The sequence below is a fragment of the Toxotes jaculatrix genome, chromosome 8 (assembly GCF_017976425.1).
Source record: "Toxotes jaculatrix isolate fToxJac2 chromosome 8, fToxJac2.pri, whole genome shotgun sequence".
NCBI classification, from domain to species: domain Eukaryota; kingdom Metazoa; phylum Chordata; class Actinopteri; family Toxotidae; genus Toxotes; species Toxotes jaculatrix.
In genome coordinates, this window is record NC_054401.1 from 16,034,464 (window position 1) to 16,062,267 (window position 27,804).

The following is a 27,804-nucleotide window of genomic DNA, read 5'->3' on the forward strand; positions in this document are numbered from 1 at the left end:
TATACCAAGGACTAGTGATAAGTGGCACCATTTGTTGTCTCCTCCTCTGCGCAGCCAAGGTGTATTTTCCTTTTGTGGTCATTTTCTACCAGGGCTTGTGTGTGTGAGGCAGCTATGTGAGGTGTACAATATAACTGTATTATCTCTTCTGTTGTTCCAGTGTGACACAACCAGCACATGCAGATAATATGCTCTCACTATCTCACCTTCATGCTCTGTGGTGCTCCTGATGGATACAACGCTCAGGCCATTCCCACAAAAACATGCACACTAAAAATGTCAGGTTACGCTGTTTACACGACCCCTTCATCTCCCTGCTTTGAGAAGCACAGGCTATATTTGGATGGTCTGATCTCGACCATCAGCTGACCAGGAAGAAAAGTGTTACCGGCCCGACATTTTTCTGTTTGGTTACATTAGGCAGTGATGAGCCTCTATGAGACTTCTACTCACACACAGTATGACAATAATCTGAAACCAAGTATCATCAAGTATATCTTTTCATGTGAATTGATGCTGGGACAGTTTAGTTGGCATACTTGCAATTATCAATTTCAAATTAATTGCAGTATCACCAGTCTTTCAGTCAGAGAGCACCCAGTCAGCTGAACACACAAGAGCAAATTTTTCCAATATTAAGTTCACATTTATTTGACTTAAATGGAGAAATTCTGTTTAAGGAAAATCCTCTTTTACCAGTATTTTTTACAGTTCTTCCCAGCAAAACTTCCTGAGAAATACTTAATAGGAAATGACAGACCTGTTAAATAAAGGGTTACTGCACATTATAATTCAAATTAAGTTGATCCTGTTCATAGAGCAATCGACCAGTCGACTTCACAAAAAAAATGCAGATGGTCTATGTTAACTTGGCGAAAACTTGGAGAAAAGCCAACACGGAGCATGTAGTAAAAACATCGCAGGGATGGAGAAATCTTAGCGGCGTCCCTGATCAGCCTGTGCCGAGGACAAACTAGTACAAACAGAACAAATCTGACTGTCAGTGATAATCAGCGCTGCATAATGTGCTGCACTGCTCCTGGCTTTGTTTTCAGTGTCTGAATAACAGCTACCATCCAGGCTCGGCAGTTACCTGTCAGCACTGATAATGTCATACATATTTCTTAGAGACAACACATTCTTCCCACTGAACAAACACATACACATGCATGCACGCTTTCCCACCAGCTCAGGTTGTAATCAGCAAGTTACACTGGGCACAAAAGAAGATTCAAAAACACTTTATTGTGTTACAAAGGATAAAATATGAAAAACAAAGATAAAATATGCACATTCATAAAGCCATTAAATTATTATTGTATTTAGAAACAAACTGAACAAGTGGGAAAAGATTTAAAATCATGTTTGAAAGCAGCTACAAAGAAGAGACGACTGCAACCTGAAGCCAACATCTAAGCCCTTGTGGCTTCTCACTGACTGCAGCCAGAGCAGAGTGTACTATGTCGACTTGTCTCACAGTGTTTTCCTGTTTCGAGGCTCGTGAGCAGAGGGAGGAGATCAGGGTGGATGAGCACAAAACCACACACACAAATAAAAGCTCCAAAGTCTGTATACAATCTGAATACATGAGTAAAAATATACAGCCACGGTTTTAAAAGCAGTTGCCGGTTTTAATGTTGTGCCTGATGGGTGTATGATCTCCTCAGTGAGACAAGCAAATCAAATTAAATAAAGGATTAAGTCCATTAAAACAGGCTTAATGCAACAATTGGAAAGGCTTAGAATCATCTCTCTTATGAATATGCTGAAATGTGACACAAAACGTCCTTTTAAAGAGTTGGAACCTGCTTGACCTAAGAACAGAAAACCATAAAAGAACAGAAACTCAGTTGACCTGTCCCAGTTTTGGACAAAAAGTATTACAAGAAATTTCTTTTTTTTTCCCTCCCTACTTGTTCTTCAAGGCCATGTTCACTTGTCTGAGGTCTTCTCCAGCACCCAATCAATGACCTTCAGAGACAGAAACTTTGACTTTAGAGGGTTTAGATTTAGGACAACTAAATCAAATGGAGAACCTCTGGTGTTCGGCGGCATTACCTGTTTGACGTTGATGCTGGCTGCCTTCTTCATCTCGTCGTGCAGGCCGCGAGATGTCTTAAGATCCTGGGGGTCATACAACGGAAAATAACTCATATGGATTTAGGATTTAGGTAGAAGGCAGGTGAACAGTATGTAAGACGCTGCAGTCAGTCAGCAAATTAAGTATTACTGACAAGCAGGATTGGGAAGTTACTAAGTACATTTACTCAAGTGCTATACTTCAGTACAGTTTTAAAATACTTTATTTTCTGCTACTTTATACATCTAACTTCACTACATTGATCTGATAGTCACTTTTACAGATTGTTTTTACAAACAGGACATATGACTAGGAAAGGAAAATCATACCTAAATAAAGAAAATAACTGTGTCTGAAATTAGCTCCACTTTGAGCAGCTTTAACATCAAAACACCTGCTAATGCATCAGTAATAATAATCGAAATAAATAATACATATAATAACTCTCTGAAATGAGCCTTTCTGCATAACAAATACATTTATTATTGAGGATCTATAACAAAATACAACTTATGTTCAAAACTGCAGCACATGTCCTGGATGCACAGAGGCATACAAACAGAGACACAGTCAAATAACACCACAGAGCTGAGTGTGTGTGTGGGCAGTAAAAAGACTAACCTTGAGATAGAATTTCGAGATATCAAACAGTCTTTTGCTGCAGGCCTCAAAACACTCATGCTGAGCAGTGATCCCATGGTGTTTGAGTGTTTTAACTACCACCTCCTGCAACATCTGAGGACACAAAAGACAGACAGACACACACACTTTTGTATTAGCACAATTGTGAAAACATAAAATCTAGTTTCTGTTTATTCCCAAGCCACTGAATGCTAAACCGGTTCAGAGAGACTAATTTTAGCCTGGCTGCTGTTTTAAAAGGAAAGGATGTCAAAACGTCTTGATTTTGGAGGGGAGGGAGGGGTGGGGGAGTGGGTAAGTGGGGGTGTCCTTGCACAGAATTGCGCACTTTTACATTCACAGTGTGTGCTCGCAGGTACAAACATACAAATATTTCACTGTTAATGTCGACAGGGAAAACCTGAAATAAATAGATCCAGCTTTAATCTTGTCACAGCAACTGTTCTGTGGAAACACCATAAATTACTATGTTATTGGTATTGGTGCCATTCAGTCTCACGAGGAGTAGAAAGGCAGCTTTTAATCTCTGTCCTGAATAAACTGCTATCATTATTTCCGAATAGGGCCAACTGTTCTTTTCCTATACTTGGGTTTGGATGATAAGCCTGTTTGCATAGTAATCAGAAAAAGTCAAGGTCGGGATGTAGATTGCGAGCTGTACGAGGAGGGACAGCCTGAAACATTATGGAGGGACCTGTGTGTGTCGTGAATGTGTCCATGTATGTGTTTCTGTATGCATATACAGACAGGAAAATGTGTGTGTGTGTCTGTGGAGGCAGGCAGCAGGTGACATGCTAATAGTGTTGTTGTTAAAGTGCTTCTGCCACATCATTTGCAACCCACACATTCTCAGTGATCACCTGCAAAACATTTATCTTTGGTGGAGCTCTCATCTGTCATAGTCACACTCTGTGTGAGTGTGTGTGTTTTGTTGTGTGTTCGTCTGCCACCGTGTCTGTGGGTGTTAGGGTTGGTGGTGAGTGGGAGACTTGCACATTCAGTTGTTTTCAGATTTTAGCAGAAAAATTAAAAGAACGTCTTTTTTTTTTATTTTACTGCCAAACGTGTGAATGGAAAGGAAACTACAACTTCAGCTTTATTTTTGTAACTTCAGCCTTTGCCTCCGTCAGTTATGATAATATTATACTTAACAAAATAATTGTTAAGATCTTGACTGAGTTTTCAGAAAGAACCTTGAACATTGCATAGCGCTCCTGCCTTCATTATCCTCCAGCTTTACTTCGCTTTGCCACAAGGGAGCAACTTCAGCCTGTCAAACAGAGGCAAGTAACCACAGCAGGCAAACAAACCAGGCCCCTTGTCTGTCTGGCTGTGGATCCTGTGGATACGGTGACCCCTGCTAGTTGACCTACTGGAGAGCAGTTAGTTTATGGGAGCTGAGATTGTAATGTTAAGAGGGAAAGAGAGCAAGAACATGGACTTCACGCACTCTCTCGCATTGTTTATGCTGTTTGAAGAGTATCAGTTCCAGTCCAACAAATTTGCATAATACCATTCACTTTTCGGTTTGTTAGCTCTGAAATCCAGGGCGAATATGGTGTGAGGTAATTTTACTGTGTTTCAGCTCCAATAGTTGTTTTTGAGGAAAGTTTGATGAATATTTTGATTTAACCTGGATTTGTTTGGCCACAATTATTGTAGCATGAAAATCTGATACTGGCATATCCCTAATCATAATGTGTAGAACCAACGAAAACTGCACTGAAATTTTCATTTGAAATTGCCAACCTCAAGGCAAATTACCCCGAGAATATGATTTACTGCCCCTGAAAGCAACTTAAGCTCTGTAAGAACATTTTATATACCAGTGACATAAATCTGTACAAATGTGATACAGTGTGCAATCATGTGTAATCATTGTTTTTGTTTAGTAATTAATTATATGAAGGGAAAACTTTTTTTTTTTTTTTTAATTTAGTTCAGATATGAACCAAAAAACACTTTGCAACTCTATTTCCTAGAAGTTCAGAGTAAGTGCTTTTAATTCTTCCTGTAAACATCAGAGTGAATGACAACATACTTGAAATGCACAAACCTGAGCATGCTGTAATGAGAACTTGTCTCCATGGTTACAATTATTCTGAGTTATTCTTAAAGCATGAATGTGTTTACAAAAAAGACCATAATCACTGCGTGTCTGGTAATTTCATTAAATGATCAGTGAACAGGATTCCAGGGGATCTACTGGAAGAAATGAAATATAACATTCATAGTTATGTTCTCAGGATTCGTGTTTTCTTTAGATCAGAATGAGCCCTCATTCTGGGAGGTCTTCCTCCACCCTAGGTTTTCCAACATTTGGTTACAATCTGAAAAACTGGTTACAAAGTATAAGACACACTCACCCTGTTGTGTTTCTGGGAGCGTGACTCTTTGGCAGGTTTGTCCTCTGTTTGCACATGGTGTGTCTTCTGCTGTTGAGGTTTAGGTTTGTCAGCAGAAGGAATCATCACCAAACCTAGAGAGTAAATTCAGGGAAATCAACAACGCAGCATTAGAGTCATGGCAACAAATAAAAGTTATGTTTATCAAAGTAAGAGTCCATGGCTGAAAAAAAGCTCTTGTCAGCTTCATTGCGTCTGTCACCTTTGTTAATTTGATGAGCACATGCTGTTTGGTGATCTCATGTAATTTCTAGCATAGCTCCGCCCAAAATCCACCCAAGCAGAGGTATAATCAGTCAGAATAAATCAAAAACATCTGTGTGAGTGGGCGTGTAAGCGTTAACAGATCTTCAACAGTCTTAAGCCTCATAAATCTCAGGGTCGTGCAATAAAAGTGGAACGTGCCTTTTTCACAGCAGACATTTGATTGGTCGCGGTAGGAAAAACACAGGTTTTACCAATAACATCAACAATGGCTGCATTGTGTTAAAGTGTCTCAGTGAGCCATGGCAGCACACTACACACGCACACTACTCTATATTGTTATTTACATGAGTGCTTTTCCTATTTGGTCTGAATTTTAATGAAATAAGTAAAAGTTCCCTTTGATATGACTCATAAAGAATGAGAAGAAACACCATTTTCATTAGTTTAATATTTATTACCCCCAAAATTTAGACAATAACGAGGATAGCCCCAAATAACAAAAATTGACAATGTCAGTAGCGGGTGTTTCCACCATTTGCCGCAATGACAGCGTCTCATGCTCCTCACTAGCCTCATGATGTTGTTCTCAGGCAATGCGTTCCACTCTTCCACAAGTGCTACACGCAGTTCTGCCAGGTCACGTGGGGGTGGGGTACGATCATCCAGTCTCTGCTTCAGCTGGTCCCAGACGTGCTCTATGGGGTTCAGGTCGGGGGACATACGAGGCACTCTGACTTCCTGAAGTCCAGCTGTGACAATTCTGGCACAATGTGGTGGAGCATTATCATCCATGAACAGAAAGTTGGGGGTGTGCTGGTGGAATTGGGGGATGATGATGGGTTCTATGATGTCTCTGAGGTAAGAATCTGTTTTGCGCAGACTGGTGATGCCTGCCCAGACTGTTGCACCTCCTCCACCAAAGCGAACCCTGGGAACCATGTTGACCTCAGTGTATCGCTCACCTCGCCTTCTCCAGCAACGCTGACGACCATCATTTCTGTGCAAGGTGACCCGACACTCATCAGTGAACAGGACGGTAGACCACTGCTGCATTGTCCAGGTCACATGGTCTTGTGCCCACTGTAAACGTTCACGACGGTGTCTTGGTGTCAGTGGAGTCACCTGCAACGGTCGTCTGCCATTCAAGCCAAATCGGTGGAGTCGGTTGCGAATGGTTTGTCTGGAAACCGTAGTACCCCTCACATCTCGTAAACGGGCCTGCAGCTGTGTGGCAGTTGCATAACGATGTCTGAGTGCATAGGTCCTTAGGTACTGGTCATTGTTGCGGTCTGTCACTCGTGGGGCTCCACTCAGTGAGACCATTACGTGGAAAACACAAAATGAGGTGTGTCTATCACCCCAACACAACTGCCTCCCTATCCCAAAAATCTCTCAAGTGAAACAAACACCGTATGTATGACAACCACTGAGTCTCTCACAATATCCCTAACTTATTGTGAGTAGTGTATATGAATATAATATAAATCTTGGTTTCAGTTCTGAACCATAATGGCCCATTTTCTACGGGGTAGAAAATGTAGAAGAAAGAAAAAGAAGAAATTCTAGTCTCTCTCAGTGCGAGGCTGAGTTTTGTTTTGTTTTGTTTTTTACCTGAGGATGTCTGTCGCGAGGCCAAAGAGGAAGAAGAGCTAATGGAGGAGGATGTGGACTGCGACCTGCTCGGCTGTTGTCTTAGAGACCTAATGACAGGATGTGTCCCACTGCTGCCACTGCTCTGAGAACAGAGAGAGTCGCTGCTCTCTGACTTCACCAGCCTGGATCATTCAGAAAAACAGAAGACGTGGCAAGGCATTTCATGTCATCCATTTTCTTGCTTCTAAACAGGAGAAATAGTTTTGAAGATTCTCTGCTCTTCTTCTTAAGCCCTTTCCTTAGTAATCACAGGCCATGTCAGACGTACAACCAAACCACACCAAAGACCACACACCATCATCATACCTCTTGCGAGGATAACCTCCGATAATGTCCGTGTCCCAGGACCTGCGCTTGAGTCGAGCTACGTCAGCGTTCTGCAGAGTCTCTCCGTCAGGCACACTTCCTGGTTCTGACATGACAGCGGGGGAGGGGGCGGGACTGAGGGCGAAGGGGAGGGCACACGGCTCTTTGGAGCAGGTGGTTTGGGTCTCATGCCGAATCAGACGGGACTGAAGCCGCACAAAGGCCTGGTCCCGATCCAAGGACCGCTGATTGTCCAGGCAGAACCTAGGTGAAAAAATAAAATGAATTAAAATTTGTAATTTGTAATAATAAGTACAGAAATAATGGAGAGTATATTGGCTTCTAGTTACAGGCTGAGCTTCTACTGATCATGACAAAAGTTTCACAGCTGCCTGCACTGTGCTAACTAATACTAGTTACTGCGGCTGAACGGTCGCTGTGCACTTTATAGAAACTTACTCTATGCCGTGATAATGCGAGGCTGAGGCCTTGCTGAAGGGCATCTGGCTGACTCTCCTAGGAGAGAGGTCTGATGACAGCTGAAACACATTATTACTGAACAGAGAGAGAGTGAGGGGAGTCAGACAGAGTGGTGATAGGGAAAAGAGAAAGATGGGAAAAACAATTAATAAATAATTTGTCAAAGAAAATGTTTTGTCTTTTCTCTCAATTTAATATTCTCTTTATTAAACCACAGGAAGAAATTTAACTAATTAAAACACACACCATTTGGTCAGACAGAATTATTAACCCTGCTGGATGATTGTTCTGCACCAGAATGTTTTTTTTTTCCCCACAACTTTTCCTTCTCCAGAAGGCTGTAATCTCACTGTTAAAGGCTAATGATCATAATCAAATACTCATTATTGCCCCATTAAATTTTTGCCATTCAGAAACATCTTAAAAAAAACTGCTGTTCACCTGACTGCAGTAAGTGCATGTTCATGTGTAACTGTAGAGAATATCTTACTGTGTACTGAGTAATTTTGTCTTGATTCATATCCAAAGTTCATCTATCTCTGTTTATAAAATTGTCTGCTACTGTCAGTCTGTTACACCCTTGTGTGTCTCTAATCATTTCTGCTTGTGTGCATGGCCACTGTCTATACGTTTGTCTCTTGATGTCTGCCTGAGTGAAAGCATAGTAATATTAATATGGATCTAAATTCAATTAAGAAAATGCAGCCATCTGATATCTTTGATCTGATGTCATGGGTCCAGAGGAGTCTGAACATACCCTCTATTGATAGCCAGTGGCTGCAGCTCCCCAGTAGGCAAACCATCAGCGGTGAAGTGCTTTAGAAGCTCTTTGGCGTCTAGTAAAGCAGAGGAGCCCTTCTGGCTGTCTTTAGGACCCAGCAGGTTGTCACTGGAGCCTGGACCCAACAGTCCAAATCTAAGACACAAAAAGAAACATAGTGGTGATAAGATACAGGAAGAATTAAGACACTACCCACAGTAAATCCCACTTACTTCCTCTTCTGTCGTCTCCTCTGCAGGTTCTCTATGTTGTGGAGGACGCTCCTCTCAGGCCAGTCAGGTGGCTGCTGGGAATCAGTCTGAAAACCTACAATGACAAAACAACAAGGCTTACTCCAGCAGAAATAGATAAGGTCTGTTTCCAGTGCTTAAACTGGAAATTCCCTTCAACCAGAATGTGCGTTGAGTGATTCTAGGGGAATCATCTTTGTTTGAGTGCAATGCAGCAATTGAAAATATGACCAGTTTAAAAATTGACTCATTGCCTCCCTCTCCTTCAAAACGTTAATTAGCTGATTTCCATTTAAACTTCAGTCACAGGGTGCTTCTCATTATAAATATTATAAAACAAAAGTACACTGTGCACACAAATCGGTTTAATACTAAATGAGCCTTCAAGTTGTCAAGTTCTGTTGGCTTTAGTTGTCTCACATGGTCATGTCTAAAAATACCAAGTAATTGTCCAGCCTCAGATCCTTTCATGTGGTCTGGTACTGCTTGACCCATAAGCTGGAGCTCTCAGTAGTAGATGTGATGAAAGAGAAGAGGTGGGAGTTATAAATTAGTTTAAAATGCTGATGGGTGAGCATTTACAACACCTTAAGGGAATTAAAGTTCAGCACTGTTGGGAAAAGATCTGTAAGACATCATATGGGTACTTTACATTTTAGTACAGAGCAGAAACGACCCAGGAAATTTAAAGTATTTTCCAGCAGGAACAGCAGAGCGTGGCACAAGCATTAATTTAAAAACCTACAGTGCCTTTTTAATCAGTACACCCAATAATGTAGGCACTATGTACTGCATGATGGATTGCAAGAGTTATCCCAGCTTTCACTTGAACCGGGTCAACACGCTGAACTCTTGGCAGACACGGGACCACGAACAGATGAAATCCCAGCATCCTAAACATCAGCAGTTCTCTTGTGTTTGGACAGGAAGATTGTATGTTATCTCCAGGTCTGTGATAAATCTGTATACGGTAGGTTCCTTGACGAGATGAGGGTGTTTCACGCGCGGTAATGGCCTGAGGACGTAAGTATATTATATGAAGAGACTGAAGCTCTCTGCCAGCGGTTTGACAACCCACACAAAGTCATTCACGCCTTTAGGCGATACAGATACACGAATGCAAGACATTCCTTATGGATTGCAGAAGCTGTTTATTGCTGTAAATGACATCTCTAGACCAGAGGGTGGGCACGAATTACAGAAAAAATAACCTGATTTGCACCTCAGACAGTTCGCCTGTACATGTTTGCACCTATCATTATTTCTGTTTTTGAAGCTTGCTGCCTCGCCTCTTTTGAACATCAAGTATATCCTTTGTTGGAGGTTCTGGAGAGCTGATACATATAACCAGCACAGAACATGAAATGAGGAGGATGCACACAAAGGCCATAATGTCGACTGCTTTGGAGACAAACGGCAGTTTTGCTGGTAAAGGCACTGCTATATTCCAATACTATTACACTCTCTGGGACAATGCCTGAATCTAGTAGCACAGATAATTACACAATAAACATTATGATGGACAATGTTGTGCTGAAACTCAAAAAATAATTGGCAAATCATGTCACAGCATTTATGACATGAAAACTGCAGGTCTATTAGCCCCCCAGCTATACTTTTAAAAGCTGCACCGCGCTCACCGTGCACATGTAGCTCTAGCTGCAGGGCTGGGACTTGTTTTATTGCTAACAATTTATTTGCGTATTATTGTTATTAGCTGGTTTCCTAAAACTGTCATCCAATGAATGTGCATGTAGTGAATACTGATGCACTGCTGCTTAACAATTCATGGGCAAGTCAGAACGCGCGTTTCGTAAGATTTTCATAATAATATTTGTTCAGTGTGTATCTTTATACACTATTAAATGCTTTGACAACAAGGTCAGCAATGGGCGAAGCCATCTTGGAACAATATGCGACCAGTCCCAAGTCAGAATAATGGTGTGTGAATGCAGCATTTTCCGAGAAGGCATTTGATTAGTGGAGTTTTAATGTAAAACCGTTATTGTTTTTTTTTGTGTCAATTTTGAATTTGACACTTTTAATAATACTTAAGAAAAGTTGCATGTGTTAAAAAATAAATAGGTACAAACAGAGAATTTAAGATAACAGGATAATGTAGGAAAAGGTGGCCTGTGCGTTTTACATGTTTTATTGTGTTTAGATGAGAAAGATTGATCAGCCTACTGACAAATTCCTATTGTGTTTGCATTCAGTGTGGTTTTGAAAATACTGTTTGTTTTGTCTTTCTTTTTCCATACCTGAGTTCCTGGCAGTCTCCTGCTCATACGTCAGACAGGCAGCAACAGAGGGAAGTGTGGAGTCAATCATCTTCAGATACTGCTCCCTGGCCAGATTCAGAATGACCTTCAAGTCATTGATGGGTATTGAGCTTGAGGCCGATGCTTCCTCTTTCTGCCCTGGACACACACACACAGAGGCTGGTTTTTGATTGAGTTTATGGCTCACTGCAGCTGGTGGAAGATTCTGGCATCAGCGTTAATGTTAGATGATAAGTGGGTTGATGATTGATTCTCCTTCAAAACAGGAGTGTATTCTTTTAATTAGTCTCAGTCTTATTTTAAAGCTGCACTGGTTAATTACACACGATAACAGAAACGCAGAGGGCTGTTATGACATCAGAAGGGGCAAAGGTGGGCAGCTGAAATGATAAGTGGACATTTTTTTATAGATCCTCTCATAAAACAACACTTGCTTGATAGTTTCATGTAAAAGAAATTAAATAAACGGAAACGTCAGTAGTATCAGAATGACTGTATACAACAAATTGCTTTCTTTATTTCAAGTTCATTGTATCTAAGATTAGTTAAGTAGTACATTAGTCATATTATACTCAATATCTTTAGCATTTATAACGTGTCAACAAAGTCTGCTGAGCGACACGGGTATAACGGAATGAACGCAATGAAAACAAAGTTTGAGGTTTCATTTTAAGTAGCTGAAAGCTATATAGCCACTCAAATTGAAACAGAGAAAAATGATAACGAAGTCCTTGGCACGCATCAGCTTGCATACTTATCATGCAGAGACACAGACTGGTTACAGTCTATGAGACACAAAGACGCTCTCTCACTCTCGCACACACACACACACATTTCGCATAATCAGAAAAACTTCCAACACTACTTCTAACTTTTGCGACTTATAAGGACCTGCCTTTCCCCAATTTGATGCCAAGTCAGAATATATTGCAATGAATTTCATTAAGGCCTGTGGTCTGTCAGGCCTCTTCATTCTGCTCACGGCCTTTTCAAAGAACAGCCCTATTGCTTTTCCTCAAGTCTGAAGAATTTCACTCCACTTCCTTTAATCTGGCTCCCCTCCACTGGTGTTTCACTATCTTTGCCTGCCAAGGGGACTTTATGTGGGTCTGTAAAATAATGATATTTCAACAGAGTCTTTCTGTGCACCAGCCTGTACTGAGCGAAGGGCTGGAGAGAGTTCACACTGACGACAGATCGGGAAGCTTCAAGTAGCCCCCGACAGTTGATACATCTCTTCCGTCCATCTCTTTGTCTCAGGATATTATGTATCTTGATCTCAGCTGAATTTATATTTCACAGGCAACGCTGAGGGCTGCTTTCAAATTACAATTTTTTTTCTACCTGTGGGTAACTGAATAAAACAGACATGTATAGTTAATAACACCAGCACATTAACACATTGTCTTGCTTTACTAGTTTTACAGAAACTATTGCTAATAATTACATTAGTACAATTAGAAGTGATAAAGTTTAGGGCTGCAACTAATAATGGTTGTCATTGTTGATTCATTGCTGATTATTTTCTCAATTAATTAATGACATGTCATATGTTAAGATGACATATTTAATTTTCTTGTTTTGTAAAACCAGCACTCCATAACCCAAAGATTCTTTTTACTATCACATTAGACAAGAAAAAAAAAGCAAAACAAAAAAACAAAAAAAAAGTTGCCAGTTTTTTTTGTAGACTGACTAAAAGATTGATCAAATATCAATGTCCTTATCAATATCCTTTCATTCCTAGTAGCATTATCAAATAAAATTATTCTATGCATTTTGTGGATTTTATTACCTGTTTTTGAAGAGATGAACATTATGACAAAGAACAGGAGGTGTTCTCTCATCCATGGCATTACAAATTATACTGTATGTGTTTTTGATCCCCAAACCTTGAAGATTCAGATTTAATGTAAGGCCACGATGGTTGTGTTATGCTGGATAAAATGAAGATGATGAGATGTTGAAACGTGCTAATTAAAGAGAGCTGTGAAGCATGTCTAACCCAGCAGCCATTTTCAGGGCCAGGAAAGGGTTAATGACATGAGGTCAGTACATCTCTCTTAAACAATCCTATCATACTGTAAAAAACGAACTCTGGGTTTCTCCTGTCTGCCTGTTTTTCAATGTTTTTTTTTAAATTGTTAAACAATGTTCCTGATGAAGATACACCACAGCGATTAGTGAGGTGAGAAACCTAAAATAATTCTGTCTGTTATGTGATAAATCTGTTCCCATGAAACTCTCAAATCAATTTTCTCCTCCACTGTGCTGTGAGGGGATCGATTTCCCATTCTGCCTGGGGGGACTAATGTTTTGACTGACATATCATAGTGAGGTTAAGGTGCTGTGCTGAGGTATTGTCTGTGGTTACTGTGATTCATTAACATGTAAGCAACTGACAAAAGCACAACAGCAGCTTTAAAATACAACAAAAATTTGAGATGAAATAGTAAGTGTGCTATAATTTCAAATGCCCAGTGCTCAGCTCCACAAGTTTCACTTTTTGTTTCTTTCCCCCTGGAACTACAGCACATTCTGTGGTTTATTTTCCATTTCAGGAGCTCTTTAAATGTAGTACTTACTGAGATATTCTTTGAGTACCAGAGTCTGAACCTGGGTCACTTTCCTCTCTCTCTTCAGCAGGCTGTCTCCTTGGAGACAGGGCAGAGGGCGAAGGATGTCGCCTACAGCTCCTCCTGATCGAAGAGAGAGAAGTAGTGAGAGGGAAAGAAAAAGAAAAAAAAAACATTGACAAATGAGATCATTTGCAAACCTCAATTGTGTATTGTTTGGAGTGGAACTCACTAAGCATTTTGATATTTCTCTAGTGGGATCGGGGGCAACGCAGAGTTTTAGGGGCAATCCCCTAGCTTTTCACAAAAAGGTCAGTATACTTCAAATATTTGACAGAAATTCTGCATTAAAAACTCAGGCCACAGGGTTTGAAAGATGAGGGGATTTAACAGGCAGAGATGGTCAAATGAAAGACACTAATGAGTTGCACTTTGAGGGGTGAAGGATCCTGTCTTTTTGGAGCTCGGCCCATACTAGAGACTGACAGTCTGGATATGTCAGCCTCTGCTGCTTCGATGTTGACCATTCTTTTCTAAACCCAAAGCTGAATCTTTGTAATTGTCATTGGTTTCACACAGATAACAAAAACATGCTACTATCTTCCTGAATTTTCCACCTTTTACTAACACAGTAACATATCCATGATTTGTTCACATATGCAACATGTGGTGAGCAGCCACAAGTAGCCAATGCTTCTTTTTAAGGTAAAAAGGTTGGGAACCACTGAATTAGTAAACAATAAACAAATAAACCTTTGATTACTGTTCCAACATGGAAATGTATGGCTGATGAATTAAATTTGCAACCCCTTTGTTGATTAAAAAAAAAAAAAAGAAAAAAAGAGACTCACCCAGAAATCTTATGTTAGGACAGGATTCAAAGGTCTATTAAGCATTTCATGGTTTTGTTCAGATGCAACAACCTTCAGGAGAACATTTTCATTTTTATTGAAAACTCTGCCATGTCATTGCAGCAGTTAGGGCACCTTTTATAGTCTTGCTCTGCTTTTAAAAATATTTCAAAAATGTCTCCTGAAGGTTGCATGAAATGTTAACAACAGCAGGAACTCTCATGAGAAACTCCCCCAGGTCTCTTGAATATCACATAAAGCCAAAGAACAATGAAGGACTTTGATCAGAAAAGAAGCTTTCAGTTTAGGGAACAAACAACAGGATGAGATTTCCATTTCCACAGATGTCCTTCCATCCATTTACTTCCCTACAGCAGGAAAGCCCATACCACACTTCAAATTTTTGTCCAATCATCCAGCCAGTCCATCAGACAACCATTTACATTCAGTCCATTCCTCCTCCTCACCTTTCCTCTTTTCTCTGCTAACCCATCTAGCCTATCAACAGCCTTTCTCACTCCTTTCATCTTTCATAGATTTTTCTTATTTTAGTGAAACTGATGAGGAAATCATTAACAAAACAGTCACAACTTTCCAGTGCTGTGAGAGGAAAAAACAGAGCGACGTGTAGCACAAATTAAGAAAATCCCTGGAGTCAGAAATCTTGATAAAATACTAGAGTTCTTTAAATTTGATCAGAGCACAACAGAGGTTTTCAAACTGTGAGGCATGGAGGGAGAGACATGAGGCAAAGATAACGTGTGAGATGGAGGGGACAGGTGTATGCTGGTGCTCATCAACACTGAGAAACTCCAACTTAGAGCTCATGGAGTCAATTACTATGGTTTAAAACTCTGTAAAATTGGTACTTCTCCTTTAAGTCATAATTTACTAAAATTTGAACGCACAGAGACAATAAGCATATTTTTATATTTTGTGTGAGTACTTTCCGCGGACAGCATTATCTCTGATGTCCATTGCTAACACAGGTTCAATAAAGCCACTAAGAGATCGTAAAAAAAAGGATGCTCACGAACCCCTTCGTAAATCACGTTTTTAAGTTTTCTTCGGTGTAAACAGGACCTGCAAATAGGAACTGCTAATAGCTAACAGTAAACTTTTCAGGCAACAAATTAAAGTGATGCCAAAACACTCACAGTGACAGTGAAACACAGAGAAATGCACAAGCCCACACACACCTCCGCAAACATGACAACATAATATACCTGATGATGACAGAGACTTTTCTCTCAGTAGCCTGGAAACGGTTGCCATGGCAGCTGCTCCATTAATTTGACTCTCTGAGTGTAACATCCTGGCCCTGCAGGCTCCACACCCAACGTCGTCAGAGCCCTGGACCAACAGGAAGTAGTGAGCACTTTCACCTTTCACCTCTACGTCAGGCACTGCAGGGTGAGACGGGGGCGGGTGGGGGGTGGAGGTCAGAGAGTTAACCGACAACAGAAAAATATTTTAATTTAGGAGTAGATAGGAGTTCTATTTAGCAATTCATTTCCCTTCAGGAGTTGATAAGGCTCATCTCTGTTGTTGCCAAACGGTCATCCATTTATTGAGGTAATGAAAAAAATGTCTTACCAAGTAAGGACTTTGGTCTCCTGGCTAAAGACTCCCTCCAGCGCTGGGAGCTGAGTTGGCTGGCTGGGGGCTGGATGATGGGGGTGATTATACAGGACAAGCTGAACAATGCTCCAACCTGAAGACAGACACACAGCAGATGAGCATAAACACACAGACCCTGAGTCCTATGAACCACGACCAAGATTAATCTTATATGTATCCCCCATGTCAGATGCAAACTAGGCAGGAAACTACAGAAAACAGCAGAAATCTTTAGACATTTACTTCTTTGCTTCACTGGAAATTCAGATTTTATAGAGCAGACTTTTGTACATAGAAGAGCGCCGCTTAAGGGGCAGACACACCTGTCCACGCAGTGACCTCAGCTGGTCCAACAGAAGTTTAGCCTTTGCTGATTTCCCACTCAGAGCTCTGTTTGTCAGTTGTAAAGGAATAGTACAATATGAAGGAGAAGAAGTTACCAACCACATTTCAAGACAGAAAAATCCATTAGGCACATTTGTAATAAAAAGCAGCAATTTGTAAAATATTAAATATGCATAAGACATCAACAGTCAGGATTACTTAATTATTATAATAATCAAATAGTTTGCATGTGACATTTTGGTATTAATATACAAGTGTAACTGTTTCACACAAGCAGGTTTATTTAAATGCAGATCGATGTAGAAGTGCTGTTACTTTCCTTTTTCAGCATACACACAAACACACTTCAAAATGAGGATACAGTTCAAAGTGGGTGCTGGACATCAGAAAGCTGGGCAGGTCTGACAGATTAACCAACTGAACCAGGTCTAACACTGGTGCGTAGTAATGAAAGACCTGCAAACACAGGACAGACAGAGACAGAGAGAGAGAGAGAGAGAGAGAGAGAGAGAGAGACAGAGACAGAGACAGAGACAGAGACAGAGAGACAGAGAGAGAGGGGGTGGAGAGAATGAAATAAGGAAATAAACGAAGAAGAAGACAGAAAAAAAGAGAGTTATCTCAAAGAAGAGCATTTAAAAGGAAAGGTACATCCAGAGGTGTGTGTGTGTGTGTGTGTGTGTGTGTGTGTGTGCGTGCGTGAAGAATGAAACATTTGGCGACAGAAACAAATAATTATTTTCATGATCATTTAATCAATCAGTTACTTTTCTGTGTAACTGTTTGGTTGATAGGTGAGTTCTTCAGATGTTGTGTTTTGTCCAACCAACAGTATATACACACACACAATCAATTTACAATAATATTGAAGAGAGAATAAACTAAGACAGGCAGCAAAAACCAAGAACCAAGAACCACAAAATGCTGGGTTTTCTGTCAGGAACCCATCAGAGTTAGATCCTGAACACACTTTAGCTCACATAAAAAAAAACAACCTACATTTCAACAGTCTGCAATTGTCCTACTTAACTAATGAGCTCATTATGTTATGAGGAAATCAATAATATATAAATCATTTGTCACATGAAAAACAGGTCATTTGCATGTACAAAAAAAAAAAAAAAAAAGAATTTCACAAATACAGAGCAAAGCCTGAAATCTCAGTCTCGTAATTTATTGAACTGGAACAAAAATGAAGCGACCTATTTCTGTAGGACTCCTACAGATGAAGATTTTAATGAACTCTGGTTGAATTCCAACTATCGCTGGCAAGATGTCCAACCTAGTGAAGAGTCTGACTAAAGCACTGGCCTGCAGAGATGAGCCAAACAGATCATTAAGACCTCCAGTATCATACTGATTATCGTCATTAATTACAACCACTTGAAATGATCCTCTGTAATGGTTTCTGTGTGCATTTAGCATCAGTAACGCTGTGAAATATATGGATATTTCATATTTAATAATAATAGACAACCATATAATATTTAAGAATAATAGACAACCATATTACAAGTATGTAACGTAAGCATTCCTATACTCCACTCCTGCCTGCAGGTTATTCCTAATGTAGAGCAAATTTCATAAATAAATCTCACACCTCATGTTTGGTGCTCATACAGCACAGCATGGTCTCTCTGCCCACTGAGGCTGAGAATGTCCGTCTGTGTGCGTCTGCGTGTTAGTAATTATCACAACAGCTACTCCTGACAATGAGGAGGCCTTAATAGTTTTTATGTGAGCATAGTTTATATTTGCATGTATGTGTGAGTCATTACAGAGTCAGTTATCCCAGAGATGTGATAGTTTTGTTGTCCTCTGAGTTTTTTGTTATTTTTTTTTCATTGTGTGCCAAGACAATAATCGCCATCTGCTTCTCTGTACAGAGATCTGAGATCACACACACATACATAAACACCTTCTCAGTCTCCACAGACACATTAATGAGTAGTACACACAAACATACACAAACCTTAACTATGGAACGCTGCTGTGTTAGCTGAATAATGAGAACACACCACAACACAAACACATTCTATCTGACGCCAGACAAAAACTCACAAAACAGACAATGGTTGAGATAAAAACACCACACACGTATCATTACTCTCGCCTGAAGAGCTTATGATTCTTCTCAGTATTTCTTTCTTGTGTACAACAGACACCCTTTGAACCAAGGGCCTTTAATGCTCATCTAATTAATGCTAGTAAAGGCTGCCTGTGTGTCCGCATGTATACCCCATATCAGGCCATAACTTCTTGGGCACAGCTCCTGTGTGGTTTTATTATAGATATTTATCTACAAAAGAAAACTCACAACAGAAGAATAGCAACTGTTATAAAAGACACTGTCTCACACAGAGTGCATTCTCTAAACTAATACACAGTTTTTGGACACATACACCACCAACACACAACCACGCTGTATCTTCTCCATGGAAAAGAACGCACACTCAGATTATAGTTGTTACACGCCAATACAGTGAGGTGTGTGTTTTATTACTTATGTTTTTTCACCATTCATTATAACTTTGACTAACAATCAGCAATTAAGAAATAAAGTGAAATAATTCTAAGTCTATAGGCACATTAGCAGTTCTGAGAGGCTGTACTTGGGCACGATAGTGGTTTGAGTCAACGTGCTAACATGCTAATGTTTAGCAGGTATATTTACCATTAACTGCCAATCAAGACGGTGACTTGGTTTAGTCTGTAAGAATTTTAACACTTGCTAATTAGCACTAAACACAAAATACAGCTCAGGCTGAGGGGGATGACCCACCACCACTGCCATCGTTCCCGCTCCTCCTGATTTTCTCTGTTTCATTTCATGATAAACTGAATATCTTTGGCTGTTGGTCAGACAAAACAAGTTAAGTTTGAAGACATCAATATAGAGTCGAAGTCTCACTATTTTCTGAAATTTTATTAGCCAAATGATTAACTGAATAATCAAAAACCCATTACACACCATTTTAGTTCAGCTATTGCTGTTGAATTTAAAAGTCATAGAAATTAAACATGAACATGTATTGTTTTAATATGTATCGCAAACACAATGTCTGACAATGTCATCCTGTGTTGATGAATAAGAGGTCATTTGAGTGGCTTACTGTCAATACTGTTCATACATGGATATTAAGTTAGGCTACAAACTTTGTGGCTGGAGATACCACAACGAGCTGACAGCACACTCTAGTTTTACAGTACCAGTGAGAGACTCATATCACCTTAAGACAAATAACTGAACAACTCTATTAAAAGATGAAAGATGGATCTCGGCTACAAAGTTAGTGCCAAATGAAGGAGGGGGAGGGTTGCCCTATAAAGTACATACATTTTGGTGAAAGAAGATGGGCGAAAGATGAGTGCAAACCCTGTGAAAGTATCATATGTCTACAGATTTCCCTCCTTTGAGACCTTGGGGACTGGCCTTTCTTGATGATGTGTGAAATCTATATTCTAACACTGGTATGAGGTCAGCAGAAGCACCAGAGGTCGACACTCATTTAGCAGATGAAATGCATTTGATTTATCTGACTGATGGTCCTTCTGTCACAGGTTCCACAACGTGATTAAAGGGCAACCAAGAAGTGACCCTTTGGAGCTCGTCTCCTTTTAGCCACCAGAAATCATTAGAAGATGGAGTGTGTGCGCCTCATTCAACTCTTTAGCTGGGAGGAGGAAAGATGTGGGTTGAACTGGGGTTAAAGGAGCAGTTATACCCTGTATGAAAACTCAGTCATTATCTACTCATCCCATCAATCAAACATTCCCTGAAGTTTGTGGGAACATGAACACACAGATATTATTTCATCATACTCTTCTTTCAAGCGGCAGAAATTAACAACTTCAAAAACACTGCATTTCTCTAAACAAGATTTCTTCTCTGACAACGTTTGGATCAAGTGCAGGCCCTACAGCACTCTGGCAGAAGACTGTGGTTGCTACTGTCTTTGTCAGAGAGAAAGAAACAAGAAATAATGAGGCAAACAATTGGACTTCTGAAGCGACCAAAAAAAACACATGAATTTAGCTGCCTGAGGTGTTTGGACAAGTTAAATGAGAGCAGCTTTGAGAAAGCTTGGTTCCACACCTCTGAATCACTGCCCACATCAGTGATAAGCTCAGTGTCTCCAATATGTCTGTTGTTGTTTCTACTGACGGCTTTTATCTGCGGCTGGAGGAGCATTCAACCAATCAGAGCTTTGCAAGAGGGATTAAGAATGGGGACATCTTTCTACATACTTGTCTGGTGTGCTGCTGCTTGGTTGGAACAAAGACCTGCAGCCACATGGCTCTCCATAAAGCTGCTAATATTCAAAACTACAGATGTATCCAACCTCTCAAACAGAGCACACATTGACCGGTGGCTCAGGTCAATTCAACAAAAGGAAAGTTGGGAATTAAAGACGTGAGAAATAGCGAAAAGCTCAGGACTCACCTCCGACTGTAGTTTGTGGTCTGTAGTGGTGTAGGGGGCTCGCAAGAGACTGGACCCTGATATGTGACGCACTGGAGCACGCAGAGAAAAACCATCGAAACGGAGCTCCGACACATACTGAAGCAAACACACACAGAGGAGAGAAAGGGTCACGTAACAGCAAAGTGATCTTAATGTCACACACTATCTCATTTAGTCAGTGTTAGTTAGAAATTAGTGCCTGTGCTGAATATCGCACACTACATTCTATAATGCAGTTAGCGTTTCTCAGATTAACTCAAAAATTATAGTTAGTTACACACATGTACATACACACGTATGAAAAACACACACACACACACACGCCACGTTGATATGCCGTGTGTTACACGGCTGTAAAGTGGTGCTGGTTGTTCTCAGACAGGCTTTTATTCCTGTGGGAATTCTCCTTTGTTCCACCGCTCTCCAACTGCGAAGCTTTCTCGACTCACTGCTGGAGCCCACTCACTTTTGAAGGAAGCAACTTCACAAAGGTCACTACAGTGAAGGAGAAGCTGCACTCCGAGCTAAGCACACAGAGGAGAGATGACTGGAGAACACTTTCGCCAAACGGGACATCAGTTCATATCATAGTGTGCCCGATACTAGATTTTTGAGGCTGATATCGGTATCTGATGAGGATTTATTGGCCTATATTTTAATTTATTAAACATTTTTGATATGGGTCATTTAAATGTGTCTTAATTAACTTCAACTGTGCACTGATCAGGAAATTTTACAGCGGAAAAATGAACCGCTCAATGAAGATACTGTTTTTTAAACTACCTTTAATGCCAAAGAATTTGAATATCTTTGTGTCGGAAATAACATCAGATATGTTCAACTGAACTTAGTTGAAACTGAGAATTGTGGCCGTATGTGGTCGTTGCTATAGAGATGCAGGTTTTATAAGCTTCATGGTTTTCATTTCCACAACAATATAACAAAAGCTCTGTGCCCAAAAAAAAACAATCTTTCAGATATTTTCACGTGAGGTGACAATTTCTTGTCTCCAGTTTCAGTGATTCTCATGTTTTCAACAGAAAGAAATACATGCTACTTCAGAACCATGTCCAACCTCTCAGGCCTAAACCAAACTGAAAACTACTTTGATCGTGTCAAACAAACATCACCATCAAGCAGAAAAACAAGGCGGTTTAGTTCTTAAAAATTTATATTTGAGAAATAACAGGCTCTTTCTTCACAGGAACAATACGTCCTCATTTGACAGTCTTTTCAAAACACATATTTAACATTAAGATGTGACTCAGCTGTCTGTTTTCAGATGCAAGCTGATCAATGTTTAAAATGATTCCAAAAGACAGACTGAAAATCTCAGTCAGATTAAAAAAACACCAACAGTATGAGACATAAAAGGAAACTCCACCGCGAAACAGATTGCTGATTCTCCCCCTGAGGACTGTGGAAGAATAGCACAAAACTGGCCAATTCTGTCCAGACACTGAAAACCACCGCACCTGCCAGAGTTTTCCCATAATGAGAAAGAAGTACAAGTGGGCGTGTAGTAATCTCCAGAGTAGCAAAAATAAATAAATAAATAAAAAGAAAATGCTGTCAACTCAGCTCAGCCTATTCACTTTGACACCAATAGACTGATACTAGCAATAAAGTGGGAAATAAAGGACAATACATGTACACAAAAAATATCCAGACATCTGGTATCAGACCCATATGTAATTAAACCTCTCATTCCAAATTAATGGGCATTAATCTGCTGCTACAACAGCCCCAACTCTTGTGGAAAGGCTAAATGCTGTCTACCAGCTCTCGCCATCATTTTCATCTAAATCTATTTTTTACACTTTAAACTTCAACTAAAGTAGAGAACAGAACTGCACCTGCATGTCAATAACGCTGTCCTTTAAATACAGACAGAAACTGCCCAGAGGCGTTCTCTAACATTTGTCCTTTGCCTAACTCTGGACCATTAATTAACTGTGGCCGACTGCCCGGGTAGCGAGGTCGAGTCAGAGCGGGACCAGGCTGGGCCGGGTAGGCTCTGCAAGGGCAATGCCAACAAGGCAGAGCTATTTCCCATGACCCCTCAGTGACCTCCAGTGATCCCTCTAGATTCATTCAGCAGCAGAGAAAGACTTACCCCCCTACTGACTCAAAAGACTCACTCAATTTAAAAGGAAATAAACGAAAATTTACCCCATGGCCTTGTGTGCAGTGCATGAGTAATTTCACATGAAAAAGACAGAGGAACACATACAGTGGTATGAACCGGGTCTCTGAACCACAATTAGCCCCAGTACAGGGGGTTAAGCAAAACACTGTTTTCTTTGCCTTTTCTCACTGAGCACAGCTAGCTGTGTGCTCCTGCCCACAGAGAACACTGGCAAGCAAGCTGGTAAGTTCAACAGGACACAGTTTTTTCTCATGCCTTCTACAGCACTTGTCCAGAACACACAAACTCACACACAGGCACAGAGTTGATAAGACAAAAGAACTTTTATCCTTCATCACTGTTTTTTGATGATTAACTGCACCCACTGTCCTTGAAAACTTTTGAAACAAACACATGCCATTGTGTAGCTAGTGTATACAGATTCATTCAAGTATATACAAAGAATTACAGTTAAATATTATCAGCTGTCACCCACACACATTTTTTTTCTAAATGTCTTACCCTTCTAGTAACTGACAAACAGAATTTACTGTAGCACTGAGGCACTGTGTACACACACACACACACACACACACACACACACACACACACACACACACACACACACACACACACACACACACACACACACACACACACACAAAGTAATCTCCTTGAAAATCCTTAGTCTTGCTCTATGTAATAAGCCGCCAGCCTCTTTGGTCCCCAAGAGTCTTGTGTCACCAGCACCGTCTCTGCTGTATTTGTAACTATTACAGTGTGTTTTAACAAAAACTAATGATACTGGGCTTTTCTCATGGTCTATACTGTGTAGATTCAAATGAGTTTCCTTGTGTTTTCCAACTCCTTCTCCATCTTTCTACACTAAGAGGAAAAAAAATACCAAATAAATGATGCAAAAAGAACTGTATCCCCAGTCTTTCTTTCTCATGCTTAATTGGTTAATTTTCAGAGACCCTTACCTTCCTCTCTCTGATAAACAGCCCACCCCTCCATAGCTCCTTGTGGTCGATACAGGTGTCCAGGTGAGCAGGCTCCACCAGACCGGCGCTCAGGTAGGATGCTGCATTTTGCCACCTGGGAGAGAAGGATCAAAAAACATCACTCAGTGACCAGAACTGGAGAACTCAAGGAGAACTTTAAATGCTGATGCTTGTAAATTAGAATTGTAAATCAGAAAAAAAAACTCCAGATTCAGATTAATTTTTCCATTTAGGCAAATAAAGCAGGAATATGTTGTTAAGCTTTTAATGCAGCTATTCTGCAATTAACTAAAATGAGTGTTTCTGGAGAAATATTGCTCAGACTATTCATCCATGACTTTAAGTCAACAAATGTATATATCTACTTATCTAACTCCCTCTAGTGGTGAACTGGGACCATTTCACAAATAATCATGTCTGCAAATTTACACAATGCAGCTCTGTTTAGATTCTAAATGTACTGGCAATTCAGTGTCTTTAGCAAGGTTCTTGTGAAATGCATTAGCATGAAAGGATCTGAAAGTCTGCTCACCCAGTCGTGTGCTGTGTGACTACACTGATCTTAGCAGCATGCCAGCAGGACATGTGTTTGAGCGCTCCAAGCAGAGGCAGCAGGTCTTTGATAGGAGGGGATTGCTCAGCAGAGCCTAACACCACCAAATCCAACAGGGCTTTACCTGAAGGGGAAAAAAAAAATAGGACAAACCAAAGAGGAATTCATTAGCCATTTTCTTTCTTCTATCATTTCTCACATACATATCTTTACAGGATTTCATGAGGTGACAGTGACCTAAACTAGTCGCTCCACTGACACCATCTTCTCTGTTTGCAACTCTAAATATCAAGACCTGTTGACGAAAAGCTGGAAGCCAACAGTGACTCCAGCTCTTCAGGGCTTCTAACCGTGGAGGGTGACTGTTTCTGAACTCCTGCAGAAGTAGTGCAGGCTAAGAAGGGTTCTTTAAAGAGTGAATTATCACTTCAGGAGGCAGACTTACTCAGAGGATGTGTAAAAGTATCCTGTCTCTCCTAGTGGTGAGGGAATATGTTATTAAGTGCAGTTAAGTGCAATGCAGCAGGCAGATTTTCAAAATCTAATTGCTTGAAATTGGACTGGATCCTTGTCACACAGCTGAGGAGTTTGGCTTCAGTAAAAACATTTTGATCCTTCACTATTGGCAGCTTTTGGCTTAGACAAAACTCCCACTTGAGACATTGCTTTATGGAGTAAACTAAATCCCTGCTCTGTTGCCTTATGAAGAAACTATAAGATTGTTGTTCTCGCAAAAATAATGTGTAGAAGTGTTTTGGATTCTAACTAGATTTTGTAAAGAAGGTGGCACCCCTACACAGTTCACATCAACACAAATGAAATATAGAAAATGAAAACTGAGATCCAGATGGGTGGATTGGTCAACTGTACCTGGAGGTGGTAGCTTGTCTGACAGTAGGTGCAGTCCTTCTGCAGCCTCCTCTAACAACCTGCTCAATAAAGATATTCAGATCAGAAAGACTGGGAGGCCCACTGGCCAAAACATAACACCAGGACTTTGATCTTGGAGTTCGCACCTATATTTGACCTACACATTAGGAAATTATCTTTACATGAAATGTAGAGCTGTGTAATAATTGATTAAGTTCAGATAATATGATATATTTATATATATTTATAATATATATATATATATATATATATATATATTCAGAGAAGTCAGTTTAATGACTCACACTGATAGATTTGGCACAATCTTTCAACACAGAGCAGAAAATCAAGCCTACTTATTTACATAAAGAACGGAAAATATCATCTGTCACTCACTCTGTCAGCACTGGCTGGTCGGCTTTTTGATCCGATGCCTCCTGATTACTCAGAGAACTGAGACACGACTCCACAGCAGTAGGCCTCTCCTCCTCACTGTCTGTTTTCTGATGGCCTGTCCCCAACTCTTCCCAGTCCAAGCTGCAAAACTACAAAACAGATGACATACATCCAGGACTAATTATACTTACAGAATTGCAACTGCTTTTTCAATGTAAATTTTTCAGGTTTCTCTTTTGTTTTTATTCATCTGTACATTGTTGTTGTCTGCCTCTGGTCTGTTGTTAATGGTGCTAATCAATAAATCAGTAAAGAACAATAAAATACCCTTTTATCTTTAAATGCTTAAAAATCTCTACAAAGTCACCCTTTGTGTTAATGGCACTGGAGTCAAACAACTTCAAATCAAGATGTACCTCCAGTCTTATAAGTTATTTCTGAGAAAAAGCTTTTACTGCCTCACAATAAACAATAAACTACATGGATAGGTGCCTACACTCAACTCCTTGCAAAATATACAATTATGTAAAGCAATACAGTCTTGGATCTCTCCTTAATGTCTTACTTGTGCTCCTCCCTGGCAAGCCTGAACAGCAAAATACCACCTCTGGCCTGATGGGCTGCCATCCAGAGAAGAGGCTGGAAAAAAAAAACATGCAAAGGAAAAAAGTCAAGAAATGTTTTCTGCACTGAAGTGAGGCAGAACAAAAGATGCACACACAGCCTGTATGTTACTGTACCTGGGAACACAGAGATCCCTCTCACTGATTCCTGAGTTGAAATGTCCACCAGCCTGTCGTACATGTGCTTCACTGACTCCAGGCCTGCGAACAACGACAACTGGGCTTCATCACAGCCAGACTACTGGTTTATTTAAGATTAAAACATATGAATAGCAGATCATTTCGATGAGAGGTGTCCAAACTGTTCCACAAAGGGCCGCGTGGCTGCAGGTTTTTGTTCCAACCAAGCAGCAGCACACCTGACTTGACTCATTTAATCAATTGATCTCAGTCTTCAGACAGCTGATTGGTCACACTGTGTGCTCTTCATTGGTCGAAACAAAAACCTGCAGCCACACGGCCCTTTGTGGAACAGTTTGGACACCCCTGATTTAGATAATGTAATCTCAGACTGTGTGCTGCTAACACTAAATGTCCTTCAAAGTCCTCTAAGTTACCGACTGTTAACACTTATTTCCTATAGAAAGGTTTTGACTTGGAAATGTTTACAAGCGAAATGTACGTGACTCTTCTCTCTCCTGAAACTTATATAAAGGACAGTTAACAATGTGAGCTCGTTATTAAGTACTCCACCAGACAAACCCCAGGAGGTTAACCTAGCATTCGTATAACTTATCCACACACTTTAAGAGCCGCTAGCAAACTAAACTAAACCTAGCTTAGCGGCGTTGACATTAGCAGAGTTTGTTCCAAAGGGAGAATTGAAACTTACATTTATAGTCCTCCGCCGCGTCGGCATCGGTTTGGCAAAAGGATATAACCAACACGTACCGGTCCATCTCGTCTAAACATTAGTAAATCCACGGTTAATGTTTGTTTGGAGTGAAATATTGCCGAACTATGAACAACAAATACTTCGCGCACTATCAAATTTCCCACCAGTTCTTCTTCTTCTTCTTCTACGCTGAGTGTCGAGGACTGGCAACGGGACACGAGGCGCACCATCGCCCCCTACTGGACGGAACCTGTCGAGGTGTTGTTATTGGTGCAAACTTTAAAATCTTTACCCTCCTGTCATTCACTCTGTATAGCCTGCTGTCTTTCATCCCATAACACGCACAGTGCTTTTATATTTTATTGTGTGCGTCAGAAGTAATCCCATCTTAAACTGTTGTTTAGTAACACAATTAAACAAATGTAGTTTAGTACCATTTGATAAAAATTAAATCATAAGAAATGAATAACTC

General features: G+C 40.3%; 1 protein-coding gene across 1 annotated transcript; it reads right to left on the reverse strand.

The window, feature by feature from the left end:
* Positions 1 to 1,226: 1,226 nt before the first annotated feature.
* LOC121185364 (MDM2 binding protein) lies at positions 1,227 to 27,505 on the reverse strand. Its single transcript, XM_041043406.1, has 23 exons — positions 27,330 to 27,505; positions 26,615 to 26,698; positions 26,440 to 26,513; positions 25,875 to 26,023; positions 25,479 to 25,537; positions 24,588 to 24,732; positions 24,035 to 24,149; positions 20,903 to 21,019; positions 16,820 to 16,914; positions 16,437 to 16,503; positions 16,090 to 16,207; positions 15,720 to 15,899; positions 13,652 to 13,765; positions 11,046 to 11,204; positions 8,767 to 8,860; positions 8,531 to 8,689; positions 7,753 to 7,848; positions 7,294 to 7,557; positions 6,946 to 7,109; positions 5,089 to 5,201; positions 2,702 to 2,815; positions 2,059 to 2,124; positions 1,227 to 1,971 (listed from the first exon to the last, which is right to left on the reverse strand). The coding sequence occupies exons 1-23, from the start codon at positions 27,394 to 27,396 to the stop codon at positions 1,933 to 1,935; spliced, it is 2,652 nt and encodes an 883-aa protein (XP_040899340.1). The 5' UTR covers positions 27,397 to 27,505; the 3' UTR covers positions 1,227 to 1,932.
* Between the last annotated feature and the right edge of the window lie 299 nt (positions 27,506 to 27,804).